Source organism: Silene latifolia, chromosome Y, assembly GCF_048544455.1.
Source record: "Silene latifolia isolate original U9 population chromosome Y, ASM4854445v1, whole genome shotgun sequence".
NCBI classification, from domain to species: Eukaryota; Viridiplantae; Streptophyta; class Magnoliopsida; order Caryophyllales; family Caryophyllaceae; genus Silene; species Silene latifolia.
Genome location: NC_133538.1, coordinates 1751886 through 1772628, shown reverse-complemented (window position 1 = coordinate 1772628; position 20743 = coordinate 1751886). Strand labels below are relative to the sequence as shown.

Here is a 20743-nt window from a genome sequence, read left to right as displayed (position 1 = left end):
ATGGGATGAGAGCTCGACATGGACCATAGTTGAAGTCTAGATCACATAGTTTAATTATATCACTTTATTTATTTCCGCTGCGAGTTGTAAATATTTTTATATTAAGTTTTAGTTGATTCATTTTTAATAAACATGTGATCGCTAAGTTTTAATTTAAATTACTTTGGTATTGTTGTACTTTGTTATTCACTACCTCGGGAAACCGAGATGGTAACAGTCCTATTTATTTGGGAATATCTAGCTAAAGGCTCCTAAATAAATGGGGGTGTTACAAAGTGGTATCAGAGCAACCCTGCGACCGTGTGGTGAGCCCGTGGTCGGGAGTACCCGGGTCACACACCCAGCGGGGAAGGATTCTGGGCTTGGCTGCGGTCAAGTTGGAGGCACAACGAGGACGTTGTGTTCTTTAAGTGGGAGAGATTGTAACACCCCAGTTATTGAGAGTAAGGTTGTCCCACATCGGGGAATTGAGGAGGTTGTGATATGTTTATAAGGGATTCCACCCACCACTTAGTAACAAGGCCTTGTGCTTTTGGGCTTAAGTGAGGACAAGTAATGGGCCCAAAGGTACGTATCCCATCTTATTGGGGTGTGTTACGACCGTGGTGGGTCGGGTTGTTATATAAGTGGCCAAGTTCATCTAAGACAACATCATTTGCAGATATGGAGTACCCCATGAAATCATCTGTGACCAAGGCTCCCATTTCCGAGCAAATGCACAAGCCTTTTTAGACAAGTACAAAATCAAACAAAACCGTTCATCTCCCTACCGTCCTCAAACCAATGGAGCGGTTGAGGCAGCAACAAAAACACTCATCACAATCATCAAGTAAATGCAGGACGATTACCGCGATTGGCCGAGCAAACTCCCATTCGCACTCTGGCGATACCGAATCTCCATTCGAACAACAACAGGAGCAACACCCTTCTATGTAGCATACGCTATGGAGGTGGTACAACCGGTAGAGCTAGAAGTCCCACCTCTATGCATGGTACTAGAAAGCCAAGTCCCGGAAGCAATACGGACCTGCCGAATGTACGAGCAACTCATTCATCTAGATGAACGACAACTCAACGCCTTGTACAACGTCCAGCTATACCAATGACATATACAACGAGCATTCAAAAAGAAAGTCAAACCCAGAAACATCAAAGAAGACGACTTGGTTCTCAAGTCAATTCGAGCACCGTTACCTGTCGATCCGAGAGGGAAATTCAAACCAAATTGGGCAGGACCATACCTGGTCAAGAAAATCCTTTCTGGGCGCGCAGTGAGATTGAGTGACCTAGACGGGGATGACTTCACAAACCCAACCAACCTAGACCAACTCAAGAAATACTACCCTTGAAACTTAGCACCATCAATAACCCCTATTTTCGCTACTATTAGCCACAACCCAGCATCAACAACCCTTCCTAACAACCGCACCCAACTCTCATGTCAATTCCTAAAACATTCTGATTTGAAATTGCATGTTTGTCGAGTCTAAGTTATGGCACCATGCCATATTTTCAGCAGCTTTTGATCTCTCAAAAACATCATCCATTTGCACAAATAAAAAACACTTGAACTACGAGCATGGTTTTATTTCATCTTTTCAAGTGAATATGTGGGTAGTCCTTTCTTACACAAGAAGGATACAACCCCCCCCCCCCCCCACACACACACCTACACACACACACCCCACCAAAAACAAACGTCAAAGAAAAACACTTGAACTACAAGCATGGTTTGTTTTTATCTTTTCAGGTGAATACGTAAGTAGTCCTTTCTTACACAAGAAGGATACAAATACCCCCACATACCAAAAGAAAACAACCCCTTGTAGATACCCGTATCCGTCGATATTGGAATTTATAGAAATCCCGACCAACACCCGATGATGATAAGACACATGCTTATTATTGACGCCGCTCATCAGTGAGTTCCGTTTTGCAACGCGAATCGGGTAATACTTGAAGGTTTTAAAATTTAAATGAACTTTAAATTATTTACAATTTTTGAAATGAATGAAATTTATATCATCGGTTTTTTATATTTTCAAATTTATTTGAATTTAAAGCTTTTCTGTATGATTTATTTTGGAAAGTGAATTATTTAAAAGTTTTGTTTAAATTTATTTTTTATTTTAGAAAATTAAGATGTGTGACGGTTTTATTTATCACTTTTATTTTAATTCAAAAGTTGGGATTTTAAAGCGGTTTTTTACCCGTCATTTGTAGTGATTTTTGAGCTTGTTTCTTGTGTGATATGGGCTCGATTTTCAAGGAGATTTCAACCCCACTTCTACCACCCATAGCCCAGTGTTCAAAAAACCTCCAACCCACACAAAATCCCTTCCTAAACCAGTCCAAAATCACGACACAAACAACCCAAACCCAACCGTGTGTCCCCTGTTTTGCAGCTCATTCCCGACACCCAAACACCTCCCAACTTGACCCAACCTAGCCTATATCAATTCCCCTCACCTAGCCCATAACCCATGCCCTAGTCCTAGCCATGCCCAAAAACCAACTCCCAAACCTGACCCAAGACCCCTGTTTTCACGCGCTAAAAAAGGGTGCAACTTGAGTTTATTTCGCACCATATTTTGAGCTATGGCTCAAACCACATGTAGCCATTGCTTATCCACCTAACTAAAACCTTTACCTTGCTCACCAAGCTAAAAATATCTCCTATGATCCTTCCAAAACAGAGCTCAAACTCCCTTACACAAATCGACACAAACACTTAGCAAAAACCCGCAACAATCTTTCGATATTTCCTATTCCAACGCCGTTTGTATTCATTGCATTAAACCTCAAGAAATATCTTTCCATAGGAGTCCTACACCAATCCATAACCGTGCTCTAACTTTCCTATAACCATTCACTATAAATACCAAGCTTTCCACACATTAATGACACACCTCATTAACATCGACTTCTCCTTCAATCTTCCATCTCTCCCTAGCAATAACTCACATCATCACACACGAGCATAGGTAAAGATTTGAGCGTCCTTTTGCTCTTTCATTACCCGTGCTTTTGTTTCGCGTAGCACCTGTTTTCCTTCGTTTTTCTATATTTCAAAACATTTTTAGCTTCTTTTTCCTGTGCTAGTTTTAAAATTTGGAGTCTCACAATTCCGGGACATCTTTTAAAACTGAATTTGAGTAAGAAACGAAGTCACAATCTGAGTTTGAAAATCGTTGCACGAAGTGCACTAAAATCACGTTTTTGAAATTGTTATTTCAAAAATCCTTTGTTCCTAATTGTTTTGTTTGAAAAACGTAGACGACGTACCTTTGAGCAAAGCTTGCATACGGGATCTCGAGTGGTGTCCAATTTACATGTAAGTTGAGGGCGCAAAATCCTTCATTTCTCCTTTTTTACACATTTTTTTAGCATGGTTTATTAAGTATCACTTGTTTCATTAATTATCTATCATATGCTAATTATCGTATGTTAATTATGATTTATTTATGCTTAGTGTTGAGGTTTAAATGTTGTTTAGGATTAGTTAATTTATCAATCATATGTCTAAGTGTGTTAGCATGTTTAATTGTCTTAATTGTCACGTGTTTTAATCCATTATCGCATGTTTAGTTGAATTTTGCTTTAATTGGTTAATTATGGGTGAATTATGCAAGATCTATGAAATAGATATGTTGAATTACTTAAAGATGAATTCTTTGGCCTATATATGTTTAATTTATTGTGTTTCGTGATTTTCGGCCATTAGGGTTTAACTGTCTAAATCTTATGATCACATGCCTAATTATGAAATAATTGGTTTAGTTTGTTCATATTATTAATTGTTTGATTTATTACGAAGTATTAATATGATTTGTTTGTTATGATTAATTCTAAAATGGCAAGAGTTTGAGAGTATAATATCGGCACTTGGGTACTGATCTTTTGATCCTCTTCCTGGTGAACGTGTCTCACAAATTAATGTTGTGTCGGTCTTGATTAGTATGCCACGTGAGGCTTTGTTGTGTGGTTTTTTTTATCGTGTTCTTTAAATCGTTTACTTGACCTAAATTAATTTTTAGAATGCAAATTAAATGGAATAGACATTCATATTAGGTCATACATGAACTTTTACCTAGGATTAATGATGAACGTGTCGTTGTACGCTCTCAAACAATATTTATAGTCTCAAAAAACTACTCTTAGTAGGGCGGTAAGTAGAGGTCGGATCCTAAGAGACGGGTATTGAACTAAGCTATCAAATGCAAGTACTTATGTCTTAGGTCACAATTTGGTTTAAGTTGAGAATGTATTCTAAACTACTTAACAAGGGAAATGTAAACAAATGGAAAAGCAAAGCAAGATAAGTAATTGTGGTGTAAGCAATTGATTAAAGATACTAGGGTGTCATGGGTTCATAGGGAAATAATGATGAGATCACATAAATAAGTTTAATAGATGCAAACAATTTATTGTTGTAATGGAATCGAGCTAGTTTATATCTTACAATTCCTAGAGAGTTTTGGGTCTCGGAGCCGAGTCGGTCAACACTTTACAACACCAACAACGACTTAATTCTCCCTATTCAACTATATGCATGGTCTAACAAACCTTGAGTTGGTTTAGGTCTTACCAGTCTTGTTGAAAGGATAAGAGAATCATAGTAGGTTGTCAATCAAGCATTTCATCAAGCATAACATGTGCATAAGTTGAAACTATAACAAGCAAACATTTATATAAACTCATTAAGTAAAGATGTACACCATGATTAACTCCCTTAATCCCCCACTAACCTTATTTAAGAAACTGCTAACTCATTATCATGGAAATCATGTTAACAATTGTGTCAATCAACTTAACAAACATAAACATGATGGAAGGGTAAAGCAATAAACAATGATTAAGAAAAGAGTAAAGAAATTGTACGAAACTTATGATGAACAAATGGAAAGGAAAGAATAATAGAAGATAACTTGATTGATGATGAATAGTTGTCAATTCTCCAATAATTAACCCAAATAATCTTCAATTACCCAACTAGATCTAAGAATTCTTGAACAATAATTAAGGAAGGATTAAAATATAATTAAGCTAATTGATGTCTAATGTACTATAATGACTTGATGCTAATCTCCTATTATAAGAGAGTATTTATACTAAGTACAAGTATTGGGTTAACTAAGGGCTTAAATGATGATTAAGCACCTTAAATGAGGTCCAACGCCTTGCAAGTCCTGGCACGGGGCACACGACCTCCTCTTGATGGATACCCATCCTCTATTGAAAACCGCATGTCCTGCTTTGGGGACGCTCGGGCTCAGCTTGGGGATGCCAGTCCTTCTCAGTGGGACGCCTGTCCTGCTTCTGAGACGCCCGTCCTCAAGGGCATATTTACTTCTTCTTCATTTGGCTATCCCCTAACTCATAGGGATCCTTCAAGGGTCGTGGGGGTCCTTCATCATTACCCATTTATTTGTTCAATCATCTTACGCCTTTAGTATCGATTTCCTCCTTGTTGCTTGGTTGTTAGATGCGATCAATTTAGCTCTGTTTTGCTCCATACACGCAAGGCTAGCGCTCCTTGAAGGAAAAGGTAGATTTATATTCTAACATATTCATATATGTTTTAATTTAATTTGTCATAAAATTAATAAGTAATCTTATGCATGCAAACTAATAAACAATATAAAGAAGAAACCATCATCTTACATTGTGATTTTCGGATTTATGGGCACAAGTGAGTTCACCTACTCACTTGTTCTTGAGCTTCCAAATATTGGATGAACAAGGTTCAAATTAGAACCTCTCCCAAAAGCATATACCCAAGGAAACTCATAATAACCAATATTATTTAGATCTAGTAATAATATTGGTTTTACTATAAAATTGACACAACATAAATTGTATTTTTACTCTTGAAAATCTCGGCCAAGAGGGAGTATTTGTGAGATTTTATTTCTCTAGAAAAATCACATATTGTAGAGATTATACATTTTCTTACACTAGAAAATTTTTGTATCAAAAATGATGAATGAATATTGAAAAGAAAAACTCTCTTTTCTTTTCTCATATGGTTGGCCGAAATATTGGCCTTGGGTACTATGCCCAATGCTTTTTATTTTTGCTCTTCTCAAAAGCTTAGGGTTGCATGGCTAGAAGGTAGTCTTTCATCATTATGTTTTCCACTAATATGAAAACACAATATTAACCCCATACTTCTTCTAATTTCGGCATTTTCATAATAAAATGGATGGTCCATTTTATTTTGTCATTTGTTAATTTTGTCACATGTAACATGTTACATGACATGTCACAATGTAATGTATTTTTAACATATTAAAAATCAACATACTCATAAAATATGTCATTTACAAAATCGACTAGTAATTCGTAATTACTCGTACCAAAAATGTTTCCAAATTATAAATTACAACATTCTGTATTTATAATAATTTATTCATTCCGTTTCAATTGTTTATGTAAACAATGATTTCATCTAAGTAATAAAACAATTCGATTACTTAGACCGTGTCTCATTTAATCATATTTACAATAAGATACGTAAACTATACTCACAAAATCATCCGTCAATTTTAAGCAATTTAATTAACTCGTATCGGTATACGATTAATTAAATAATCAATTAAGAGTATTTCCCTATAGGTATGACCTAAGGGGATCAACTGATCACCACCGTCACACGACAATAATGTCAAACACTAGGCAGCCAATCATTACTGATATGTGTGGACCAGTTGACTGTAAAAAATTACATCTCACATGTATTCTTAAAATGAGATTTAATAATGATATTTAAATCATGTGATTGTACTATTGTTGAGGACACATTTCCCAACAATCTCCCACTTGTCCTCGACAAGTGTGCGTCACCAATTCTCTTGTCCTATTACTATCTCCCACTCAATGCAAGGTGTCTTTCAGGTCGTACTTGCAAGTGATCATATCGAGAGTGGTTTACTCGATCTGGAGAATAACTGATTGACCGAATTTATCTATCATAGATACCTTCCGAGCGTGGCCACTCATTTCCAGTTCATTACTCCTCGAGTGGCCCTGAGATATTGTTTTAACCCTGACAAGGGGGTGGACAATTCCTATCGCACTTATTCCCTTCGACTAGCCACAGCCATCATAACCCAAAATATGCCCATTTGACCCCATTTACGAAGGTCGTAGTAACACAAATCAAAGTTAATCAAATCGTGCCATCTTAGGCGAACAGGTCTTTAGTCAAAAGAATCGACTCATTAGAATACTATATTTTGCTCTCGCCACGACCAGGCTATATAAATTGCGAGTAACTCTATAAGCGGTCATAAGGCCCGACAAAGTGTTCCTAACATTCTCGCCTATGTGATCGACTAGTCATCTCACATGACTCTATGGCACTTGAACTTGCCATCAATCGCATCACACTCTAGTCACTTCGAGACGTCACCTCATACAAGCGACTATAGGCTAATACTATGTTAATCCGGGTTCACTTTAACGGGGTTCAACGTTGTCTCTACAACCCGTTTGGATGTAAAAAAGTATAATAAAAGAGTTTTAAAGTAAAACTCGAACGACAAATGCGATTATCACATATAAATAGTCAATGCCTGATTACTATTTCATGTTCTATAATCTAATTTGATCTTGTATGTAGTTGTTCATTTCAATTCAATTGAAATGACATGACTCATCATGTTTAGCCTTTGAGAAGGCTTTGGTTAGTAGGTTTTATCAATTTCTTGTACTTTACTCAACCTTACTACATACTCGTTTTCCTTTGTAATGTATACATTTGCATTACAAAACTTTCTGAGTACGTGTCGAGATCCATTCAAGACATAGGCCCTCTAGCCTAAGAATAGCTCCCACTGTTTTCACAGTGTGCGAGACTCATCCTTCTTGCACATCTCATGATTGCAAGTGTACTCAATTTCCGTTATAAATATCTCTCATTGTTCTTTATTGCCTAGAACGATTCTAGAAAATCTACTTCTTAATTAACATTGCCACAATGGTATCTTAACCATCATAATGTGTTTTGATTATGGTTTTGTCGGAAACCATGCGCAATCTCAATTGTCAATTGTCACTTGTGTAACACCCTTACACAAAATTGCATCATAAACACTTTGCATCATAGCCTTAATGCTTCTGCAAGCACTTAAGGGTAATCTTTATGGCTTACTTGGTAAAGATTACTAAAATTCGATTTTGAAAACAATTCATCATACTCAAGGCATATGAAGTGTTATACATCATTTCTTTTTAATTGATTCGGCAGCGGAAGCAAATGAAATCAATCAAATATGTTCAATTTAATTGAACTAGTTATGAATCTTATCAACATAAGACTTCTTACTGACGCTAATATCATGTGGATTTATCTTCATAAATCCGGATATTCAATATGTATTATAATACTCCAAAAGTCTTAAATCATTCTCAATGATCAATATGTCATCCACATATCGGACTAATTAAAAATTCCGTAACTCCCACTAAACTCCATGTATAAACACAACTTCTCGACTTCTCGAGAAATGTTTTATGACATGATCAAAATGTTGATTATAACTCATTGATGTCCTACTTAAGATCCTCTCCTAAGTTTCACATTATCTTAGAATTGCAAGAATCCATAAAACTCATGACATATATTGAATGCATTCCTTCTATTGAAGAAGTGGGTTTTAGATTCACTTGCTGTATGCATATCCTCATAATAAAACACAATCCCTAAGAAGATCCAAATAGACTTAATCATTTCAATTAGTGCAAAACCCTTTGCAACCAATCTTGCTTTGAAATATCTCTTTATTAGTGCAAAACCCTTTGTCACTAATCAAGCCCTTTTGTTTCGGATTTTCATGGCTCTAAGCCTTGTATTGAGTTGTGACTTAAACACTCTTATGTAAGTCATATGTTCATTACTTTCTAGAAGTAATCAACTTGAATCAAACAATTTCTTTTCTAAGTTATAAGCTCTTTACTTTTTTAAAAGTAGCATGAATTCATCATTTTTAACAAGTGACGAATTTAACCTCCTAGGTTTTGAAGAAATAATGTCTTACAAAAAACGTCTCATGTAGCCAAGAAAGACCAGTTTCTTGCGACATAACATTCTCTGTGGCTCTTGAATAATTTCTCCCACTCTGTCTTCTAGAAATAAACTTGTATTTTAGAAAGACAGCTTCATGAGCCGCAAACCCGTCGTGCTCGTGATAATTGAAAAGGGAAAAATGATCATTTGTTTCTTGTGAAAACTTACAACCATGGTACCCTTACCATTTCATATCTCATATGATTCGATTTAGTGGAAAAATAATTTAGACAAAAATGATAAAATCCCCAAAAGGATCAAGTAACTCAAAGTAACTTGATTGAAGTCCAAACCATATCGAATAGCGTTTGATTTCTTATCCATCCACACATTATTTCATAATGCGTGCTAGGAGAGATTAAATTGTGATACTATATCACATTTCCTTTGGCTTATATCAAAGTCTTCACTTTGATAATCCCATCACGACTAAATCGTGATTCCTTGAACTCTTGAACTTCTTCAAAGATTTCTGTATTTACCTTATTAACTGAACACACCAGTGTCAACTTAAATCGTTGGTAAAAGATGATGATCAACCTATTTTGGATCGATGATTTATAACCTCGATCTCCTTTTCAACCAAAAGGTACGAGATATCTTGCTTAATTTGAATACAAGATACGCATATACCATTAACAATCTAATCGTTTTAAGAGTACTCGATAACTCTTGCGTTCATCATTCCAAAATTTGAGGTTTAATCTTGGGTTACCAATTTGAGTCTTGCATCATCTTCATGATATATCATTCTAGTTTGGTTTATAATATAATCACCTTGATGATGGGCTAGCCATACATCAAATCATGGTGTATAGGGTCCCAAAAGTGAAACCTCTTTTGTATCTTTAACAAATTGTATTCTTATTTAGAGTTTATGTACTTAATAGTCACAATTAAGTACAACTCCAAACCCGAAAACTAGATTTAGTACACAATGACTCTATCTCTTGACTTCATTGTTGCTAGTCGTCATATTCTAATCATCCTATGTATCAAACATAATGATGAAAACCACCACCGGTTTCTAATATTGACGAAGTAATACTAGCAAAATTTATGTTTAATCAAATAAACATTTAACGAAGAAGGTCTCATTAGATGTCCCACAACTAACTTGTTGATTCTTCAATAATTTGGGGTAGTTTCCTTTCTCGTGTCTAACATTTAAGACAATGGAAACTTTATCGGTCGGGATTGATAGGTTTAGTATCGTCATTCTCAACAACTTTACCTTTAACATAACCTTGTATCAATTCCATTCTAATTTTACTTCTTTAACCTTGTCCTCATCTTAACGGTTTAAGAGAATGCTCCCTGTCATTTCAATGAGTCTTTACTTAGAGAAACAAAGGTGAATCTTATAAAGATTACTCTTCAATTCAATCGTTTTAGTCTTAAAACTTTCATTGAAGTGGTTGCGTTATTTTGGTCAATTACGAATTCTGACAAAACTAATTACCAAAACAATTTATCGCTTCATGGTACTTAATTCAATTAAGTATATGAAACATAATCCATTGTAAGTAGAAGTGTTAGTCAAGAATCAAAAACCTGTTTGATAATGAATAACTTTAATCTATACTCTTTACAAGAGATCCTTAGCAATGGTTCATTCGAGGTCTTTAGAAAAAAATTCAAATTTTGTCTTTAGATATGATGTTTTAATGGAGTTTTGAATCGAAATGATATCGTATATGAATTGTGGTAAAGAAATAGAACAATATAACAACGGAATAGTGGAAAACTTAACATTTATCGTTTTATTAATACTTGAAAAACAAGTATAGCATTTACATAGTGACCTCTACCCAACTATGATAAATGATTCCAAGATCCAAATTCATATTAACTTGGGCACGGTGTGGCCGATACATCCCTTATCAATATAACTCGGTGGATTAACTCTTTAATCGATTCTACTTTTAGAACTCTTGGTCGATAAAATTACATTAACATTTATCTTTAGCCCAAAACACATCCGACAAGGGCACGGTGTGGCCGATACATCCCTTATCAAAAACTTTTGTTGAGTTCAACCCAAATTTCGAATAAATGTGTCCATGATCCAAATCCCCATCAACTTGGGCACGGTGTGGCCGATACATCCCTTATCAACATGAATTCGGTGGATAGACATTTATCACCCACTTCTCCTACGTAACAAGGTTTGTACCCCGGTGTGGCCGAGTGCACTCCCTCGCGAAATAGGTTTTCATGGTTTCTACTATTTGGTAAGGCTATGTCTCAATTAATTGTTTTAGCGAGAGGTCATGTCAATTTATTATCTATCACGTTTTAAGTGAACTAAAGCGATGAACTAAGATAATTTTAATTGACACGGTCGATACACTCGATGAAGATGATAATGCATGTTTTAGTTATGGCGATTTAGTGATGCATGCGACATATAAATAAAATGCAAAGCATAAAAAATAAATCCTAGTATGGCCTTCCTAAAATAGAAAATCTAATTAACTATTACATATTCGGAAACCAACTCCATTGGTCCCTTGAACTTCGGTTGTGGCACGCATCTCTAGGTAACACCGTCTTTATGTATCGCCATCTTGAAGAAATCCGTCTTTGGGAACTCCGAAATGAATAAAATTACATAATAAATTACATAATTTCCTATTATACATTTGTAACTATAATAAAATAAATCTATTAAATTACAAGACGGTGATACGAGATCACAATAAAATTACAACCGAATCGATATTCCCATACATTTCGGGTAATACCAATTAAAAACTAAGGCCATACTAAGTAAAAATTACATAATTCAAAATTACATAAATAAAATTATGACAATCATAAAGAAAATGCAGCATTATAATATGTATGAACATGCCCAATTTTATGCTAAATCGCCTTTAATTAGCCAATATCGTATATTACTCGGTTTTTACGGATTTGCGTGATTTCAACATTTTATAATCACAAAAATTACATAAATTCATATTTATGCATAAGTTAATTACCCTAACCTCTTAGGACTCAAAATTTAGTCTTCACTAATAATTTGACCATAATTAACTCATATTTCTAAAATTGTTCATTAATGGACCAAAATTACAATAAAAATGTTATAAACTTCAAATAAATCACAAAAATTCAAATAAATTCAAAATTCAAAATTTAAACTCATGAACATTCTGGAAAAAATACCATGACACTCATAATGTTCAAAAAACTTAGGTTAAAAATTTCGAAATTTTTCCGGAAAAACAATGTTGCGGTTTATCGGTTTTTTAACAAAATAATCATAAAAATATGAGAAAATTATATTCATCAACTTTTCAATTTTAGATCTGAAAAAGACAATAAAATGCAACATGTGACATTTTTCCTTAGTCATAGATTATGTTTTATTAATTTTTCACTAATAATGTCACTATTTATGCTATTTTTCATCAAAAATCCATAAATCATGCACAAAGACTTCAATATAGCCTATTATATTACACACATCTTGTAAAATTGCATATGACAACATACTAAATTTCTATGACCAGATTCGAAATTTATCTCATATTAACCTATTTTTCACTTAAATCCGATTTTTATCATGAAAAATCCATTTTTCGAGCATAAGAACTCATAAAATTATGAAAATTTCCAGATCATCTAAAAATAATATATGTGAAAACATATCCAAAAAACACTGGAAAATTCAAAGTTGAGCTAATTTTCGTCCAAAAATGACATTTTTATCATAAAAATCACATTTTAATGCCAATATTATATAAAACCAACAATAAAATCCATAAATTAACCAAAATATCCTAAATACATTTTAGGATCAGAAACTTTAACATGCAAAAATTAATTTTGTGATATATCATAATAACACAAATTATACAAGTTTTATATGTTAATCTTTATAACTCGGAAAAACTTTTAACCGATTTGCATGCAAACAACCAAGGCTCTTGATACCGATTGAAGGAAAAGGTAGATTTATATGCTAACATATTCATATATGTTTTAATTTAATTTGTCATAAAATTAATAAGTAATCTTATGCATGCAAACTAATAAACAATATAAAGAAGAAACCATCATCTTACATTGTGATTTTCGGATTTATGGGCACAAGTGAGTTCACCTACTCACTTGTTCTTGAGCTTCCAAATATTGGATGAACAAGGTTCAAATTAGAACCTCTCCCAAAAGCATATACCCAAGGAAACTCATAATAACCAATATTATTTAGATCTAGTAATAATATTGGTTTTACTATAAAATTGACACAAAATAAATTGTATTTTTACTTTTGAAAATTTCGGTCAAGAGGGAGTATTTGTGAGATTTTATTTCTCTAGAAAAATCACATATTGTAGAGATTATACATTTTCTTACACTAGAAAATTTTTGTATCAAAAATGATGAATGAATATTGAAAAAAAAACTCTCTTTTCTTTTCTCATATGGTTGGCCGAAATATTGGCCTTGGGTACTATGCCCAATGCTTTTTATTTTTGCTCTTCTCAAAAGCTTAGGGTTGCATGGCTAGAAGGTAGTCTTTCATCATTATGTTTTCCACTAATATGAAAACACAATATTAACCCCATACTCCTTCTAATTTCGGCATTTTCATAATAAAATGGATGGTCCATTTTATTTTGTCATTTGTCAATTTTGTCACATGTAACATGTTACATGACATGTCACAATGTAATGTATTTTTAACATATTAAAAATCAACATACTCATAAAATATGTCATTTACAAAATCGACTAGTAATTCGTAATTACTCGTACCAAAAATATTTCCAAATTATAAATTAGAACATTATGTATTTATAATAATTTATTCATTCCGTTTCAATTGTTTCTGTAAACAATGATTTCATCTAAGTAATTAAACAATTCGATTACTTAGACCGTGTCTCATTTAATCATATTTACAATAAGATACGTAAATTATACTCACAAAATCATCCGTCAATTTTAAGCAATTTAATTAACTCGTATCGGTATACGATAAATTAAATAATCAACTAAGAGTATTTCCCTATAGGTATTACTTAAGGGGATCAACTGATCACCACCGTCGCACGACAGTAATGTCAAACTCTAGTCAGCCAATCATTACCGATATGTGTGGACCAGTTGACTGTAAAAAATTACATCCCACATGTATTCTTAAAATGAGATTTAATAATGATATTTAAATCATGTGATTGCACTACTGTTGAGGACACATTTCCCAACACTCCTCCCCTACCAAGGGCACAAAACTTCATAGAATATGCAAAATAGGAAGCTTAATATAGAAACGACCCTAATACATGCTAGGCAGCATAGGAACGAGGTTAGTTAGGGGCTAAATGTGCGTAAATAGAGTCACATCAAATATCCCCAAACCGAACCTTTGCTCATCCCGAGTAAAGAGGTGACTAAAACTATGACCTATATTTATAACATAGCCAATGTGAGACAATTAGCGGGTCTCACTCCGCCCCTTCAACTCACAATAAGACATCTATGAGGTAATATGCCTTCTTGGAAGGTAAGGTGGGGCTTGCCAAAATGGCAATGCATCCAAACATTAAGCACAAAAACAAATCAAAGGATGCATCTACAAAAGAATAGCCACATTCCTCATCTAAGTGGCAGAAATCATCTACAAGGGAAGCAATTTAAGGGTACACACTTCATCATAGATATTAGTTCTCCTAGTTACTAAGTCCAAGAGGATACAAACAAGTCACTTCTAAGTTGTGTTAAACTAGGCTACTTTCGTCCATAATTGCTAAATGCTTTTGTCAAGAGCCAATTCCCTTGTGTTAGAAAACACTGTAGGATCGCGGAATTCCCCTCTTGCCTAGATAAGAAGAAGGGTCGTCCCCTTTCTACCATGCAACAAAGATAGGATCATCAATGGATAAAAGGGATTCAAAGTATAAGAGTTTCATGATAGTAGTTTGCTTTTGGGTTTATTTTCCCCTCATTTTTGTAGCATTTGACAACAAAGAACATTTCATGCCATTTTTTTACGTATGGCATTTTCAACTTTGTATTTTTGAACATTTGAAAGTAACCCCATTTGTAGCAAGGGAACTTCTATTAAAAGCATAGGAATCTATTTTTTCTCATCATTTCATTGATGCAATTGCAAACATTTTTAACATTGATAACTTGAACTCAATTTGATGTTTTTGTGCCCATTCCCTTTTTGTTGACAAAATGATGATAGAAGTGCAAGGACGGTTACATGGCATCAAGGGTCACCTTGGAATAGACGGTAGCCAAGGAGTTATCACACCACAAGCCACTCTTGACTAGGCGTTAGACCATGGGATAAAAGATACTAGTATGACACATCCTAGGGTGTCTTGAAAGTATTCTAGCAAACAAAGTCTCGAGGAGAAAAATTATCTACAAGGGCCTTATAGACATTTGTCAAGCTTCCTAAATAGGCATTTTCACAAAACATTTCTATCATGTAACTACATGCAATGATACAACTAACATATACACAATTCTAATGCATATGCTTCTACCAACTAAAATGCCATTTAAACTAAATGCAAACTCTTAACAACACATAGGTTCATACCGCATCAATAAAAAATAGCCACATTGTCATTAACATGTAAGAAGGGGGAAGGAGATTTGTAAAGATCATACCATGTTATCTTCAATATCCATCATGCTTCGAATGTGGCGTAGTCGTCCTCATGTGATAAGAGTGACAAACAAACAAATATATATACAATTCTATACTACAAAGAAAGAACATGTTTTTGGAATTTTTAAATTTTTAAATTTTTATCATTTTTGAAATAGGTTAGATGTTAGAATTTCTCATCCCCACACTAGTATGGACTTTGTCATCAATGGACAAGACGATAGGAAAATATGCAAATGCATGAAACTATATGAAATGCATGAATTCTACACTAAATGCATACTACATGGAATGTATTTACATATGATGCAAACTAAACTATGCTATATGATGCATGCTTTCGATTTTTCGGATAGCTAATTTAAATTAACTCAAGATGGTTGTGATCAAACTTCCTCAAACCGGTTAAGGCTATGAAGGGAGTTTGGCCACAAAGCCATGCATGCTATGCAAATTGTCGTTTTGGATTTCTCTTGTGGGAGTAAAATTTGTCATCACCTTGATGTTGCTAAGGTGGAAAAATTCCTTTGATGTTACTAGGACACTCATTAGGCAAAAGCCAAAATAGCAAGAATTGATCTAAACTATGTTATTATGCAAATTAACTTCTGACACGAGAATAAGAGAGGAAGAAAGATCTTTTAAAAGCCATGTTGGGTGCCTCTTTGCCCTCCTCCACCAAGCTAATGCCAAAGAACTATTTCATTTTTCATCATCATCCCTTCCAAGTTCATCACTCTAATTCACTCTCGATTCATCACTCTCATAAAAATCCATAAACTCATCCCCATCATCCTCCTTCCCGTTACCATTACCAGTAGCTCCTTCATTCCCATGGGCCGAAGTAGAGAAGAGTATGTCAATTTGAGCCCATGAAGGATGGGCTCCTTCCTCATTAATCTGACCTTGGCAGGCCAATTGATGGAAATTGAGATAGAGAGCATAGTAGTCATCCACCCTATCGTTTTTTTGTTGTCTATGCATTGCTTGAAGTAAACCCATAGCAAAGTTATCCTTTGGGAGAATAAACGGGTTTGGGTGGTTGTAGGGTTGGCAAGGAAAGAGGTAGGGAGGAATAGTGATTGTTTCCCCCTCATTTTATTGCGGTTCACTTGCTTGTTGTTGAGTAGGGGGTGGGGGTTGACCTGCTTGTCTTGAATTTTTGGGCACTAGGTATGATGATATTTGGGAAAAGGGGCCCTCTCCTTGGTGAAATCCTTGTCAATACTTCCATTGGAAGGCTTAGTGGGGCAATCCCTTTTGTTAACCATTTGAATTGCCTCTCATACCCTTAATAGGCTATCCAATATTGTTGTTGGAATAGAAGTCGTTCATTGATCCTAGTATCGCCCGAAAGAGGGACATAGGAATTGTCTTTGTTGAAATTTGGGTTATACCTCTTGGCTATTATTGTAATCAAGCCTCCATTGACAATGTGTCTCATCCCATTATCACATCCATTGTGAAATCGTGCCCATCGTTCAAGTAACACAAAAGGGGCATTGAAATTACACTCGCATTTCCCTTGTATTTTAAAATATGATTCCATGAATTTAATATCAATCTCATTTACCACGGCCGGGTCACGTCAAGCTAGTAGGGTGCTCGTGATGAAAAGGTATGTCAATCTTATAATGGGGTTTTTTATGTCGGAAGCCGAACAGTCTTTTATCTTTGTCAAGTCACGGCCCGTTAGGGCTCTACAAAGAGGTGCTACACTATTTTTCCTAAGCTTGTATGGCCGAGAGGTCGATACATCTAAACCCAAGATATCCACAAATTCAACCAAAGTTATCATCCTTGTTACATTCTCCAAATGAAACTCAATGCAAATGGTGTCATTTATGGTAGAGATCTTTAGGAAACTCATAAGTGATTGATAGGTAAGTTCATGCATGTGAAACATAGTTGAGAGTCCAAACAAATCCTCGGTTTGATGATAAATTCCCAATTACCTTAAGGTATCAAGACAAACAAACTTTTTAGGAAGGATGTTTTTACCCTATAACCGGTGGAAGACTATACTTTGTGCATCATTGACGAATTCGATGTTGGGGAACCGCTCAAGTCGAGAGAGATCATTGATGTCTTCATTTTCCCTTCTCCTTTCATTGTGGTGTGAGCGAGAAGAACTCCCAATTAACCTTGTTGGCCTTCTCTTTTCCCTTGCTATGAAGTTGCTTTTGCTTGAGTTAGGGATTCCATAGAACTTTGTGGTTGAGAGTAAAATCAAAATTCCCTAAATAGGATCTCTTTGCTTTGTGGAACTTCTCAAACCCTAGATTTGGGTGAGCTAATGTTTAGGGAGGTTGATTTGGGTTTTTGCAGATGAGGTTTGGTGGTGTTGAGTATTTGTGAGGGACGTTTGGTTACTACAAGAGAGAGAAGTTGATGTGTCTTAATGAGTGTGGTGGTAATGAGGAAAACAAAAGAGGGTTTGTAGTCATTAGAAGAGGAGCATGGGAGGGAGACGCGCGGAGTGGTGAGGAAGCCGTGCGTTTCCTGCTGCAGAAATTTTTGTAGACGTAAAGGGGGATGTGCGTCCCCAAGATGGTTCACCCGTCCTGAGTATAGGGACGCCCGTTTCGAATTCAGGTCGCCTGACTTTTGCTTCAGGAAAAATTATTTCTTAGAGGCATATAGGGATGTGCGTCCTCAAGCTAGCTCACCCGTTTTGAGTATTTGGGATGCCCGGGTCGAATCCAGGACGCCTGTCTTTTGCTGCAGAAATTTTTCTTCAAGACTTTTTGGCCCCCACTCCCATGGGTTGAGGCCAACTCGTGGGGATCCTCCTTTTAGCTCTTTTAAGGCTTCCTCCTTCTAGCTTCCTAGCAATGGATTGATTGCTATAGGCTCTCTTAGCCTAGGCATAGCTTCCCCACACTCGAATTTCATAACCTTCACATATCAAATTTGATTATTAAGCCTCCCGCACTTCCTCTCATATCAAAAATTATGCTTAAAATAAGGTAATTAAAATGCAGTGTAAGAAGTTAAGTGCTAGAAAGTAAGTTAGTATATTTACAAGTGGTGATTTAGAGAGGACTCCACAAAACTCTTCTCTATTTCAATGCTTTATCATGGTGGGAGAGGCTCGAGGTGGATGGCCTCAACCTCTCCTATGAACCATGTTGTTAAAATTGGGATCCGGATCGTAGGTGGAAAACGATTCAAATCGTCGTAGGATCGTTTTGGCGGTAGGATCGGTATAGGATCGGTCAGGATTGGGTAGGATCGGATAGGATCATACAGGATCGTGTAGGATTGATGGTAGGATCGTTCAGGATCGTAAATTGCTTATTTGTGCAACAAATTTGTGAGTAGGTTGTTCTTGTATATTTACAACTCTAAATTAAAGGTATATGTAATATATTGATATGATTATTAAGACTTTCATGTCATTAAATAAACTTTTTAACATTATACATCACAAATTATACTAAATAGTTTACATATACTTGTTTATCCAAGCTATTTGTAGGATCTTACGATCCTACGATTCGATCCTGCGATCCGATCCTACCACCCCTATTCGATCCAAAGTAGGATTCGATCCTGACAACATTGCCTAAGAAGGTTCCTTCATAATATGGCTTGATTCGTTGACCATTGACCTTGAACCAATTTCCTTCTTCCGACATTATCTCAAAGTCTCCATACTTTCCAACATTTGTGATCACAAAGGGACCCGTCCATCGTGAATTCAACTTTCCGGGGAAGATTCGATATATGGAGTTATATAGAAGGACTTTGTCTCCCTTGGGGCAATGCCTTTTACTTGATCCTCTTATCATGGAGCATGTTAGTGCGTTCTTTGTAGATCTTGGCATTCTCATATGAGTGAAGTCGAAATTCCTCCACCTCATCGATTTTTAGGATCCTCTTCTCTCCACTTAGCTTGAGATCAAGATTTAGAGCTTTGATTGCCTAAAAGGCCTTGTATTCTAATTCAATCGGCAAGTGGCAAGCCTTTCCATAGACTAACTTGTAAGGGGATGCTCCTACAGGGGTCTTATAGGCCGTCCTATAATCCCAAAAAGTATCATCAAGTTTCATGCTCCAATCCTTACGAGTCTTGTTAACAACTTTATCAAGAATTTTCTTGATCTCTCTATTGGAAACTTCGACTTGATCACTTGTTTGAGGGTGATATCCCAAGCCAGTTCTATGTTGAACACCATATTTTGTCAACAGAGATGCAAGTTTTTTCTCATGGAAGTGTGTTGCACCATCACTAATAATAGCTCTAGGGACTCCAAACTTTGAAACGTAATCAACGACAACTAGAATGTACTTGTTACATTGAGACGATACAAAGGGACCTTGGTAATCAATTCCCCAAACATCGAAGATTTCAACTTCCAATACGCCTCGTTGTGGCATCTCATTTCTCCAAGAGATGTTCCCGGTTCTTTGGCAAGGATCATAAAGAAGGATGAATTCTCTAGCATCTTCAAACATGGTGGGCCAATAGAAGCCCGAGTGTAGGACTTTGGCAACCATCCTTCTTGCTCCATGGTGTCCTCCATATGGGGATGAGTGGAAACCCTCCAAAACTCCTTGATCCTCCCATTGTGGCACACACTTTCGCTATAGACTATCTCTACATGCCTTGTAGAGATTGGGATCATCCCCAAAATACCTCTTCACTTCAAATAGGAATCTATTTCGTTGATTGTAGTTCAAATTCGGGTGAAGAACTCCTCCTACAATGTAGTTTGAAAAATCGGCAAACCATGGTGTTGTGTCTCGTTCGAGTTGTGTGTGGATGGCCATTAGAACATCATCGGGAAAGGAATCATTAATTGGTGTATCTTCTTCATTGTTGTCAAACCGAATTCTTGACAAGTGATCCGCAACTACATTCTCAGCCCCTTTCTTGTCTCTTATCTCTAAGTCGAATTCTTGAAGCAACAATAACCACCACAACAATCTTGGTTTTGATTCTTTATTTACCAAGTGGTGTCTAAGAGCATGATGGTCCGAGAATAATATGACTTTGGATCCAAGTAAGTAGGAGCGGAACTTGT

General features: G+C 35.7%; 1 protein-coding gene across 1 annotated transcript; it reads right to left on the bottom strand.

Moving 5' to 3' along the window:
- Positions 1-19640: 19640 nt before the first annotated feature.
- On the bottom strand, positions 19641-20096 carry LOC141634522 (uncharacterized). The gene has a single exon (XM_074446663.1). It carries the CDS (start codon positions 20094-20096, stop codon positions 19641-19643), a length of 456 nt encoding a protein of 151 aa, XP_074302764.1.
- Positions 20097-20743: the final 647 nt, after the last annotated feature.